Below are 12751 nucleotides of genomic sequence, written 5' to 3' on the forward strand. Positions count from 1 at the left end.
TAAAAAAATCTAAAAAGAATTTTAACTTACAAAAAAGTTGCAATACAGTACAAATAACTTTTATTTTGAACTGTTTTAATGCAAGTTGCCAATATGACACCTCATTATCCCAGGGTACTTAATATTTCTTACAAACAAGGACATTCTTCTGTGTAACCATAATACAACCATCAAAATCATGACATTAACATTGCTTCTACCATCTAATCCGTAGAACTCAGTTTTTGCCACTTGTGCCAACAGTGTCCTTTATAGCAGAAAACTCATGTTCAGAATCATGTATTACATTTGGTTTTCATGTCTATTTTCATTGGTCTGGGACAGTTCTTCATTCTCAATTTGACATTCAGGATCTTGACATTTGTGAAGGTAATAAGCCCATTATTTTGTAGAGAAATCCTCAGTTTTTTAAACAAATCTGCAGTTTCGGCTTGTTGATGCTTCCCTGAGGTTGGATTAGGTTGTGCATCTTTGGTAGGAACACCACAGAAGTGATGCTGTGCTCTTCTTGTTGTAGCCTCTCAGGTGGTGCAGGGTTTCAGATCTGGTATTTCCTGTTACTGGTGATGACCAGTTTGATCATTTTATCAGGTTGTGTCCACCAGGCTAATCCATTGGTAAGTTACTCTTTCCCCTTAGTAATTAAGTATTTCTGTGGGGAGTTACTTCAGAACTATGTGAATACACTGTTCTTCATCAAACATTTAATTTATTCATTTATTAATTTATACCAGTATGAGTCATAGTTTCCAGTTTTATCCAATGAGTTGTAATTGACTGCTAGTATCATTATTTTGGTGGTCAAACTGTCCCAGATTGGACCAGTAAGAGCCCTTTAAGATGGCTTTTATGCCCTTGTCTGTCCTTTTTGTCACATGTCCGCATTACTCTTTGAGCACTTCTTTGCTTTCAAGGACGAAAAGACGTTCTGGGTTTATCTTATATTTCCCCTCCCCCAGCCCTGGAATCTGACCTTTCTCCAATGAGCCTGGTTCCCTTTAGTGCAGACTAGAATTTAGGAACCAACATCTTCTGGGTGCTAGTTGTGCTCATTGCTTGCAGGGAGGCACTGTTCCAAGGTCATCTCAGAGCTAGGGAATATATGTATGTAGATACGTACATATACAAATGTTCACATCTATGTTTATATTTACTGAAACCTTTAAGTTTCAGTACCTCTAATTCCAAATCATCACCACAAGATTCATGCTTGTTTTCTTCCTTTGCATATTTGTACTCCATTCTCTGACAGTGAGAAAAACCAGCTCCATTATCCTTAATCTATTTACATATTTGATCAAACCTCCAGCATGGTTCCAATCACCCATCACAGCTTCTGCTCCCTCCCCTACATGGGTGCCCTCTTTGTCCTGCTTGGGCTCTGACACTCCACATCAGGGTGGTAGAGTTGCCAGGTTTAGCAAATAAAAATATAGGATGCTTTGTTATATTCAAGTTTCAGAAAACAACAAATCCTTTTTGGTATAAATACATCCTATGCAATATTTTAAAAATATGTTTTATCTAAAATTCAAATTTAACTGGGTGCCCTATATTTAATCTGTCAATCTTCAGTCTGATCCTCCACTTGGACACCCCTCCCACCCTGCTCAGACTCTGAAACCTAGCTTTGGGCTTCTCCAAAGTGTAGATTCCCTTCTTACCCTACATGCCAAGCCATCTCACCCAGTTTGGACTCTGACACTTCATCTGAGGTTACCCTAAAATATGGATGCCCCCTTATCTGCTTAGTTTTTAATACCTCTCTCCAAGCCACCCCTATATATGAATCCTCTCCTCATTCTGCTTGGGCTCCAGCAGCGTTTCAGACCATACCGCCATGGATGCCTTCCTCACCTGCTCAGACCCTGATGCTCTATGTCAGGCTTCTCCCTCCCACCCCATGTGGATGTTCTCTGCACCTCGCTTGGACTCTGATACCACACACTGAGTCACCCCCACCCGAACATCCCTTTATCGTGATCTGTCTGATACCCCAAGCCTGACCTCATGCATGGACACTTGCCTCACTCCATGAGGGCTCTAACTTCCCATTTAAGGCCAGACCCCCTGCAGACACTGTTCTCACCCTGCTTGGGCTGTCTCCCCACGCCCACGGCATCACGTGTGGATCCCTTGTCATCTTGCTTAGGTTCTAACATGTCACATCTGGATGCCCTCTGTGTGGGTGCCTATCTTTTTCTGACCTACCTAATGGCTTTAGGACTGAACTTTTCAGGAAGTGAAAGAAAAGAGGAAAAGGAAGAGCAAGACTTTGCATCTCAATTCAAGTGAAGCGAGGGAAGAAATGTTACAATACATTCACCCCAGCTGTGGCATTATAATGAAATTGTTCACTAGTTTCTTCAACACAAAAGCATAATACGCCTCTACCACACTCCTCTAAGCATCATATATTCAGGGTAGAGTTCTCCTTTTGGATTACATGCTCTCGTGTTTGGAAAAACTAAAAGAAGAATTTAATTAAACATATTTTCAGCTTTTATCTTTTGAATGTTCTTGGGGGAAAAATTTAAAATAAAAGGTTATCAAACGTTTGCTACTTTACTTCTTTTCTCTTTAAGGATGTTTTGGAATATCCCATCCTTTAGAGCAGTCATTCTCAAACTGGCTGCTATTTGAAGAATTAACTGTGAAGCTTTTTCAGGGTATAAACAACCGTTAGTTCTCATTCCTTCTTTCAGACATTCTAGTATGTCCTTAGGGGCAGGAATAGAGGTAAGAGAGGGCAAAACAGGCTGCACAGTTTAGAAAAGTCTAAAGACAATACTATTTGCTACCACCTTTGACAATTTAACGATACCATTCTGATCAAAGGAACAATATTAACGTGACAATGAAAGACTCGCGTTCACCACTTCATGTTCCTGCCATCCAGTGCATTATGGATTTTCTCATGTTTCAGTTATTCTCTTTATCTTACTGCATAGGAAATCTGTGCATCTGTCATGGCTGCCACAATGAGAACAAATTACTCCTCGTATATAAGGCCTTCTCTCCAGAGCTCCTCTACAAAAAAGCAGAAAACGTTTAGTTAGAAAAAATTTCAAACTTTACGTGGTTTAAATAATATGGTTACCAATATTTAGTTAATTTATAAAAGTTATTTAATTTTAAAAAATGGACTCAAGGAAGTACTTAAATTAGACATGCCATCTTCTGCCTCTTTTTTCCCCCAGAAAAGTCTTCTGAAATGAATTCCCCAAGACTTTGAAACAAAGTATTGTAATTTAAATATGAGCGAGTTTTAAAGCTTCTTTTATTTTAGTTTGTAGCAAAAGTTTCCTTTAAAAATGGATGTTAAAGAATGTTTTATAATTAATTGCTTTTTGGTTGGCACAACTGTATAAAAAGATACAGAAATGATATATTAATTTTCTAAAGTGTTTGCAAAATCCTGAAATGCCTATTGTTTCAAAAACCTAGCTGCATGGACTATTTTGAGGTCTACATGAAAAATACATAAGTATATAAACAAGCAAATACATGTAAATGGGATTTTACAAAGCTGTTTTAATCCACTGTACAGAGCACAGGGGAGAAGTAAGAAATTATTACATCAATTGCCCAGAGCTAAGTTAGGAAAAGAAGTCTCAAAATAGATATGAATTGGGAAGCTTATTTTAAAAATCTAGAATAAGAAAGAGAAGATAGGTAGGGAAAAGATATTTTTGAGAGAGGGGAGGGTCATTGATCATGGTTATTTAAATAAGACTGCTATTTACTCACTGTATAGGTGTAAACTATAAAAACAAACATTAGGCATTAAGTCCCTGGTTAAGCCTCTCTGGGTCATCTGGAAGAATGGTCAAACCTTAGAAATACATATTCAAAACACCACAACATCAAATTTCTGAGTCATATCTTAGAAGTTTTTGGTGATATCCAAAAAGGTATGTGATACCCTCAATCAGCAAGCTTTCAAGTCCTTCATGCATATACAGAGATCTGTTATTTGCAGATCATATATCACTCTCTAATTTCACTGTTCCATAATCAAATCATTTCAAGGAGGAACTGAATTTTGTTTAGATCTCAGCCAGAACGTTAGCCTTCAAGAAATTCAAGAATTGATTCAGTCACCTTGACCTGTACACTCTTCTACTTTTGCTGCACTAACACTTTATCACTGAAACGGATGCCTCCAACACAAAAGTGAACTCAGCCTGTCTTAAGACCCCAGGGATGGAGGACCTCTGCTCTGCACCTATGCAAAAAAGCTACTCAGTATAAAGGCCGCCTTTAAAACCCAGAGCATAGGCCAGTCACCCTGTGATCATAATGTCTGATAACTGAGGCCTGGAATAACTCTGGAAAGGCAAGTAAACAAGTAAATATATAAAGAAATACATTAATTAATCATAATACACAAATTCACACTGTGCTAGAATACAACGGGCCCTCTTTTTCAAAGATACGAATTTTATGTAACTATTTTACTTAACTATTTGTATTAGGTAGCCAGAAATGCCAAGCAAATACTCTCTCATGTTAATCTTCCTCTTGTTCTGAGTTCCTAAAAAGCTTAACTTAGAGCAACTTGAGTCTGAATCTATACTTCCACAACTGCAATTGGAATTATTGGGCTGGATTAGGAGGAAACAACATGTAAGTATCTATATCTAGCAAAATCCACTGAAATCTCACAAGTGCCCTGGCAGTGCCTGAAGAAACAGATAATATTCTCTATCTTTAGGGATTCGCCTTTTCCAAGAAGAAACCCAGTGGTTTGTTGAGACCAAGTTGTGACTCTGAATGTTGTTTTCTGGAACTTTTCTTAGACTCACATCTGGCCATATATTCAGTACAGTGCCACCTAGAGAACACATGTCCAGGCCGTGGATAAGGGCATGTGCCTGGGTGGCCTGATGGGTAACTACTCCCATGTCAAACCCTAAGTCCAGCAGAAGACCACCATTCAGATTTTGTAATAGGTGTACACTGTTCCAGAGTGGGAACACAACTCTGTGGTGATGGAAACTTTCATTGCTTGCCAGTCTGTTCATGAAGGCGGTAATCTACCTCCATGAATGGATAACTAGCAATTACAATTTGCAGGTAGATTCTTCTTTTCAAAGTTCTCCAAGTGCAGACTCACATAGTCTGTCTATTGTCCATAGAACGATGGCCAGAGTACATCAAACAGATGTTGATTTTTCCATCCTACACTACCAGAATAAGCCACCTACAGTAACTTTTCCCACTTTTACTACCTCCATATACCACTGAGAAATACCATGGTGCTGGCTTCTGGTTCACATCTGGACATCTACAGGTTCTCCAACCAGACTTAAATTACATGTCCCAATAAGCTAGAGAAAAATACAGTGCAATAAGCAGCAAAGGAGATTACTTTTTAGGGATTCAGTCTGGCTCTCCTTCTGATACATCTATATATTTGTTTTTGCCGAAAACTCCATGGCTACTTTTTGGACCTATTCAAGATTAAAGAAGGCATGGATCCTTTTGTTTTCTGCCTCAAATTATCCCTGTATGTGCAAAGCTATCTCACTTTATATCACTTTCCGTAAAAATCAGTTGGTCACATCCCCTCCCTTCACTTCCACATCTTGCACCTAAAGGATTAGGGATCACAGTTAAACACCAGTAAAGCTCCTTTGAGGCTGATATTACTCAGCTGTTCCATCCTCTGATCCTCCTCAAGATACCGTCTTCCTTCTGATCATGCCTCCTTATTCACTCTGGTATCTGCCTCACCATTTTTCTTTTCAGTCAAAATTGTGCCATTGTCTACAAACTTGGGACCTAGATGATTACAATATGCTTATGGATAATTCATCCAGTAACTTGGTCTCTATGTTACCGAATGCCTTCATCATCACAGAACTTCCCAGTATGCCATAAGTGTCACTTCTGTAGCCACACTCTTGTTATCTCCTAGAACCGCTCCACTTCTGAACTCAAAATCGCACATTCCTCTCACTGACCGCAACCTCCTCTCCTCCCAGGTTGCTAACTCCTTTTACTCCTGTTACACTTGTCCATTAATCACACTGGTTCCACAAGTCTACTTTCCCTCCCATTTTCTCCCCATCCATCGTGTTGTCTCCTCTCACTCCAGCCTAGGTCCATTGCTTTGCATACTGTCTAGTTTCAGCCCTGGAACTCTCTTGCACTGTTTTCCTTTACATGCATCTGACAGAAACCTGACAGCACTGGAAGAAATGAAGGCATCTTACTGTTTGCATGCTCTGTGTCTGCTTCAGGGCTGCTGGAGGAAAACCATTAAACTAGGTAAAGAATATGTCTATCATTCTCCAATTAGCTTCCTCTCTCATTTTCTATAATAACTATTTCAAATCTTCCCAGTCCTCAAAATTCCAGTTTCACCGTCTCCCCTTTTATTCTCAAGACATGATCTATTCTACATCACAGAGAAACATAATGGTCCTTAGACTGAAACTTGAGAAATATTTTGTCACTAAATATGACAAATACACCTACCCTCTCTTTTCTTCCTTTCTAAAACAGCCGGAGAACTGCTCCTCGTTCTTCCTAAGGCTAATCACTTTTGTACACTTCCATCTTCTCAGGGACTTGTATCTTTACATACACCCTGCCTTTATTCTTTATAAAGGATTACTTTCATTCTGTATTAGATCCTTCATTTCAATATTTAAATATGCTCACATCTTTCCCATTTTAAAAACAAAACAAAACAGAAACAGCAACAGTCCTCAACTCATTCCAATCTGTTATCAGTTTCCTCTACTCCACAGAAATGGCTTCTCCTGCGTTGATCAACGAACTGCTCTTTAAATCTGATATTTTTAAGTCCTGAATTTGCTTGACCTCTTAGAATTTGAAATTTTGGACAACTTCTTCCTTTGAAAAACATTCTATCTCCCACGCCTTCTATGACACCATGCTCTTTTGTTTCTTCTACCTGCCTGGCCATTTTTCTTAGGTTACATGTCCCACTGTATCTTCTACTAACTGCCTGTAAGTGTTGGCACAACATTCCACAGGCCCTCTTCTCTTCTAGATTCTCTTGTTAAATAAGCAATCTCATCAAGTCCCATGATTTAAATTATCTATGTATTCTGGCACTCCAAATATTTGTTCTATGCCATCCTCACTCATGAGCTTCTGATCTATATAACCACCTGCTTACTAACCATCTCAAAGTGAGTATTTCACAGCCAGCTCCACTTCATTATGTTCAAAATGGAACTCATCATCTTCCTTCCCAAAAGGTTCAGTGTCCCTCTTTGCAGTTAATGCCAATACCTTTATGCCTGAGTCATAAACTTGAAAATTTCCCTTGACTATTTCTTCTCTCTCATTACTTAACACAATGACCTACAAATCCTGTTTTTCAAACCCCTCAAGATGTCTGAAATGTCTTAAATACTTCTCCCATCTCAATCCAAATATCCCTTGCTCATGTATAAGATAAACAAAAGTAATACATATATAATATTTGTAAGTAAGCATATGGTAGAAAGGAGGAAGCAGAAAATGAACTCTTTTTTCCCCCCCAACAAGATGGGCAATGATTTATTTAGATCACCAAAAATAACATTTTACAGAAAAGAAACCGTAACATTACACAACCAAGTAAGGCTGTAAAATCTCAAACATTCAGGCACTGCTTTATTTAATTCATCAAAAATAAGGTTTTAAGGAAAAGGAAGTGTAACAAGCAAATGTATAGCTGCAAATTTTCTTTTGCCATCAACATGAATTCCTTCTAAAATATTCTGGGACTACTTTGTGGTTTCCAAGCAAAACTAAAATTTGTTCGGCAGTTGCTCAGCCTCATCGTAAGAATGAAGACAGTTTTCAGAACAATTTTGTTTAATGCTAACAAATAACTAAAAAAAAAATGTGGTTATCACTAACAAATAGCTCCAACGTCTACTGAAACAGCCCAACCTATGCACACTGTGATGAACGTTTCACTATGAACACAGCTGCTCTCCTCCTGCCATCACGATGACATGTACCACTGCAAGGGTCAAATGTCAGAAGCTGTTCAGGCACCTAAGAAGTAATCCTTAACAGAAATAACTACAGTTGGTAAGCAACTCAAATAAACGGGTCTGCCTCTGCCAGAGCCCCCTGAGAGTGGTGTAGCATCCACTCTGTAAAGAAGGCCCACCAACTCCCTAGTTCTTCACTGGGAACTTAGAACACAAAGCTAGATAGAAAAGCTGTTCTTCCAGAACCACTAATTATCAACACCTTTATAAATCGCTCCGGGGTTCTTCGTGCTGCAGCGCGCCTCACAGGCTGCAACACAGGCAGACTCTGGGGAGAAGTCGTCATGGTATTCTGCTAAAAATCTCAGAAAGAGATCAAAGTGCTTCAGTAAAGCCTTCAGATTCTTCTCAGAAAAGGACCTCTCTCTAAGGATTTCCGGAAGTTTCACGAACAATAGCAGCAAGTGTTGAGCCCCATAAACGTAAGATGGTGGAGGAGGTGGCTGGTCAGCTGGTGGGTAACTGTCGGGTACAAGTTTCCAGGAGAGGACCCCATTTATTTCATTAGTCCTTCTGCCTTCAAAGCCAGCAAACACGGTACTCCCTTCCTTGCTGGGGGTCAGAGGAACAGGCGAGGATGATCTGCTATGTACAGGTGTCTTCCTCTCCAGGTGCAGGAACAGCTTGGGCATGCCGGTGGACGTGTCCTGCTGCCGGCGCCCGGGCTGAGGCGAGGCGCTGCTCTCAGACTGCCACTCACAGCTGGCAGAGTGGCACGTGGACCGCCTCGGAGGCTGCAGGGCTTCCGGCTCGGCTTTGCGTCCTTCGGGGGTAGCTGGTCCACCTGCGGCTGGCTGGCTCTCTGTGGGCTGTGGTGTGGGTGGAGTCAACAAACGCGGGCTTGCAGAGAGCTCCTCCAGGTTCCTATTAGTGTTGGTGGTACTTTCCTTAATCGGAAGAAAAAAAAATTGGATGAAGTCACCTTTTTACACTGAGCTTGTTCGTATGGATAGAGCAAAACCAATGGAGAGTGTAATTAAAGGTTATTCTTAATCCATCCACCATCTCCTTAGAAAGGTCAACGTTCTTTTCTGCTGGGATATAATGTACGTTCATGTTGGCGTGTGGCATAGCGTGATGGTGACGAGGCCTCTCACTGGCTGAAAAGGCTGCACGGATAGCAAAATGCTTCACGTAAGATTCCGAAATCATGATGATGTGGGTCCGGCACGGAAGTTTCACTAACCGTTTCCTCCTGTTGATATAGTAACAACCGTCCTCAAGCTGCTTCTTCAGAACTTCAGGGATTTCTATAGTGTTCTTTCTTCCATTTCCCTTTTGGCGTGCAGCTCTGGTTCTTCCCTTACTTCAGTCTTCTCTTCAATATCACCTTCTTCACTTATTTCTCCATCCTTTTCTTCACCACTGTCATCAGAGGAACTGTTTATTGAGTTTTCATCATTTTCATCTTTTTCTTCAGCGGGGAGGCTTTTTAAGACAGAGTCTACACCAGGCAACTGGTAGCGCTTCCTCTTTCTTCCTGTGCTTGAGGCGAGCTACAGCTTTTCTTGCCAGTTTACGCTGTAATCTCTGATTTTCGTCGGTGTCACAAAGGACATGATCTTCAGCTGCCCATCTCTCCCAGCTTCTGTTCCAACCATTAAAATGGATCAGATATTCTGGGATCTTTCTGCCTTTTTCGTCTTTCCCTACAATAACATCAACAACCTTGGCATCGTGCAGCACTCGCGACTTGCTGGCGTCAGGCTCGAAGCACAGCACGTTCTCCCGAGTGGAACTTAAATTTCATGCCCTCGCTCGCGCTCATTTCCTCATAGTGGCAGAGGGCGAGGCTCTGGGGCGGATGGAGCGCTCGCGGGGGCGGGGGGGGGGGTGTCAGAAAAGGGAACTCTTAAAGGGGGAAAATGTCTCCATCCTCCACTTTCATCTGTCTCCCCAGAGATAACTTCTGTTAACAGCTTCTTATGATTCTTTCTACAAAAAAGTTTTTCACAAAAATTCTCAGGAATTATATACTTGTGATGGAGACTGCTAGCTGTCAATTTAAATACCTCTTGAAATGCTGCAGTAACAATATTTTAGCTTGGCACATTAAGGGCTAGTCTCAGTACATTTCCCAACTTCTCCTGCAACTTAGATATAACCATGTGATCAATAGTATATTCAATGGAATGGCAGCAGCATTGATGTGCACCACTTCCCACCTAGTATCCATGCTGCCAACGTCTTTCTTTCCCCTTACTCTGAGCTTGAGCTAGTTCATATTTGTGGGCTGGATTTGATCATTCAGACAAAGACATCGCTCCCAAGGGATGGTGAAGAAACAAAACGGGAGGAACCTGGGTCTTTGAATGATTGGTGGAGCAGAGCTACCCACTAAACTGAAATTTCTCATTTCTACCTTATAGAATCACTACATTTTCTGGTAATAGCACTTGTTATAATACAAAGACCTTCTATATCCTACATTTTCACCTAACAAGTGAGACTTTTTCCATATTGGTACATAGGGAAAGATATCAGTCTTTTTAATGGTTACACAATAATGCACAGTAAATTAATTGCTTAGTCCCCTACTACTGGAGTCATTGGTTTCTTAATTTCTGTTGTTTTAAACTATTCAGTTTGTGGCAATTTGTTAAAGTAGTCACAGGAATCTGATACAGAATGGAAGAAATAACAGATTTGGCAACAAAAACAATACCAACAATCTCGAAACTTGAAAAATTCTCTCAGAATACAGATGAAGAATAGACGAAAAACTATATATGAAAGAAGAAAGGAACCATGTAGAGAAGATAAATTTATAAATTAGTGTTTCTAAAGAACAGACAATTAATGAATCAGAAATAATCAAAGAAAAGAAAATAATCATCAAAAGAAAATAAAAGAATCTGTAGGGATACCTATGTAAAGATTAAGATAACTGGGGTCTGGGTATAACTCAGTGGTGGAGCACATGCTGTTGATCACAACAGAAATTTGTTCTCTCAATTCTGGAGGCCTGAAGTCCAAAATCAAGGTGTTGGCAGGACTGTGCTCCCTCCAAAGGCTCAGAGAGAGAGTTCTCTGGTCTGTGAAAATATCATTCCAACCTCTTCCTCCATAGTCACATTGCCTCCTTTTCTTCTGTGTGTCTAGTGCTCAATCTCCCTCTCCCTCTCTCTTATGAGGATACAAGTAATTGCCTTTAGGTCCCACCTGAATAATCTAAGATAAGCTCCTCCTCTCAAGATTTTTATTTTAAACACACCTTTTGCCATATAAGGCATTAGTCATTCTTGCCATGTATGTTAATATTCACAGATTCTGTGAATTAGGCCCTGGATATATCGTTTGGGTGGCAACCATTCAGTCCACTACACATTCTAATTTTCAATTTGGCTTTCTTATTTTCATTTCTACCAAATATTTTATAGTACTATGATGAATTGATTTTTCTACCAACTATTTTTAAGAAAGATAGCTATGACTGCCTGTTTTGAGTATGTATCAAATAAAACTTGGCCTTAGTTGACTAATATATGTGCCAACCTAGATCTTTCACAGGTAGACTTGGCAATGTTTGTATCAAAGAAAAAATGGTTGATAGAAATTTCAAGACAAAGAAGCCTATGGGACAGGTGGGTGGAAAGAAGTGTAATCCTTAACAACCAGTAGCTTCGTCATATCACTATAGTCATGGGATACCCCTGCATTCACTGTTATTAAGGTCACCAAATGCCTTCAGCTTATCAAATGGAAATGTCATCTTTCCTTCCTCATTTTTTTTTTCCTTCTTTCAGACGCATCTCCTACAGTTAACCATTTTGGCATTTTGACTCATGTTCTTCACTTGGCTTCCAAGTACCCTTACCACCATTGTTTTGGTTTCTCTCTTATTTTGCTAGTCTCATCATTCTCTTTTGTTAGCTCCTTTACCAGAAGTTAAAATACTGTAGTGCTCTAGGACTTAGTCCTTAAACTCAGCCTCCATATTCATTCTTTCATAAGGTGATCTCATTCAGAACTGTGACTCATTTCTACATCAGGATCTTACAGCAGCAGTTTCCTTTATCCAAAAACCTATCCCAGACCATCATATAGCTAGTTTCTTTTCATGATTCATTTATATTTCCCATGTTTATATTTCTACGTAATGTGTGCGAACATAAAACTCATATTCTTATCTTCTTCCTTATCTTGGTTAATGTTATCATCATTCACCCAGTTGTTCAGACTAAAGACGTAGGTATCACCCTAAAATATTCCATTCCTCTTATCACTAAAGTCAAACCCATCAACTGGTATTTTTAGCTCCCACTTCATAACAGATCCAGAAATTGACCTTTCATCACAATTTCCTTGGTATAGTAGGCAGAATTCTAAAACAGACCACAAGATCTCCCATCCCTGGTATATGTGCTCTGCATAATTCCAAAGACAGTGAATATAATGTAATGGACTTTATACTTCCATGATTAAGTTATATTATTTGGCACAATTGACCTTAAAATAGGGAAATTATCCAGGTGGGACTGACTCAATCACTTGGGCACTCTAACAGCAGAGAGTTTTCTCCAGCTGGTCATAGGAGAGAAGTCAGAGATTTGAATTGCGAGAAGGACCTGACAGGCCTTTGCTGACATGAAGATGGTGGGAGCCATGTGTCAAGAAATGTGGGCAATCTCTGGCAGCTGAGAGCAACCCCTGGCTGAGAGCCAGCAAAAAAGTGGGGACACAAGTCCTAGAACCACATGGAACTGAATTCTGCTAACAACCTG

General features: G+C 40.0%; 1 protein-coding gene and 1 pseudogene across 2 annotated transcripts in view; both read right to left on the minus strand.

Moving 5' to 3' along the window:
- Nucleotides 1–12751, minus strand: part of GLIPR1L2 (GLIPR1 like 2) — a 41910-nt gene that overhangs the window by 17615 nt on the left and 11544 nt on the right. For both annotated transcript variants that reach the window (XM_072973381.1, XM_006197936.4), the window contains exon 4: nucleotides 2945–3030. In XM_072973381.1, the coding sequence (XP_072829482.1) occupies nucleotides 2945–3030 (86 nt within the window). The remainder of the gene's footprint in view (nucleotides 1–2944; nucleotides 3031–12751) is intronic.
- Nucleotides 44–9795, minus strand: LOC140700245 (MSL complex subunit 3-like; annotated as a pseudogene).

Source organism: Vicugna pacos, chromosome 12 (assembly GCF_048564905.1).
Source record: "Vicugna pacos chromosome 12, VicPac4, whole genome shotgun sequence".
Taxonomy (NCBI): Eukaryota; Metazoa; Chordata; class Mammalia; order Artiodactyla; family Camelidae; genus Vicugna; species Vicugna pacos.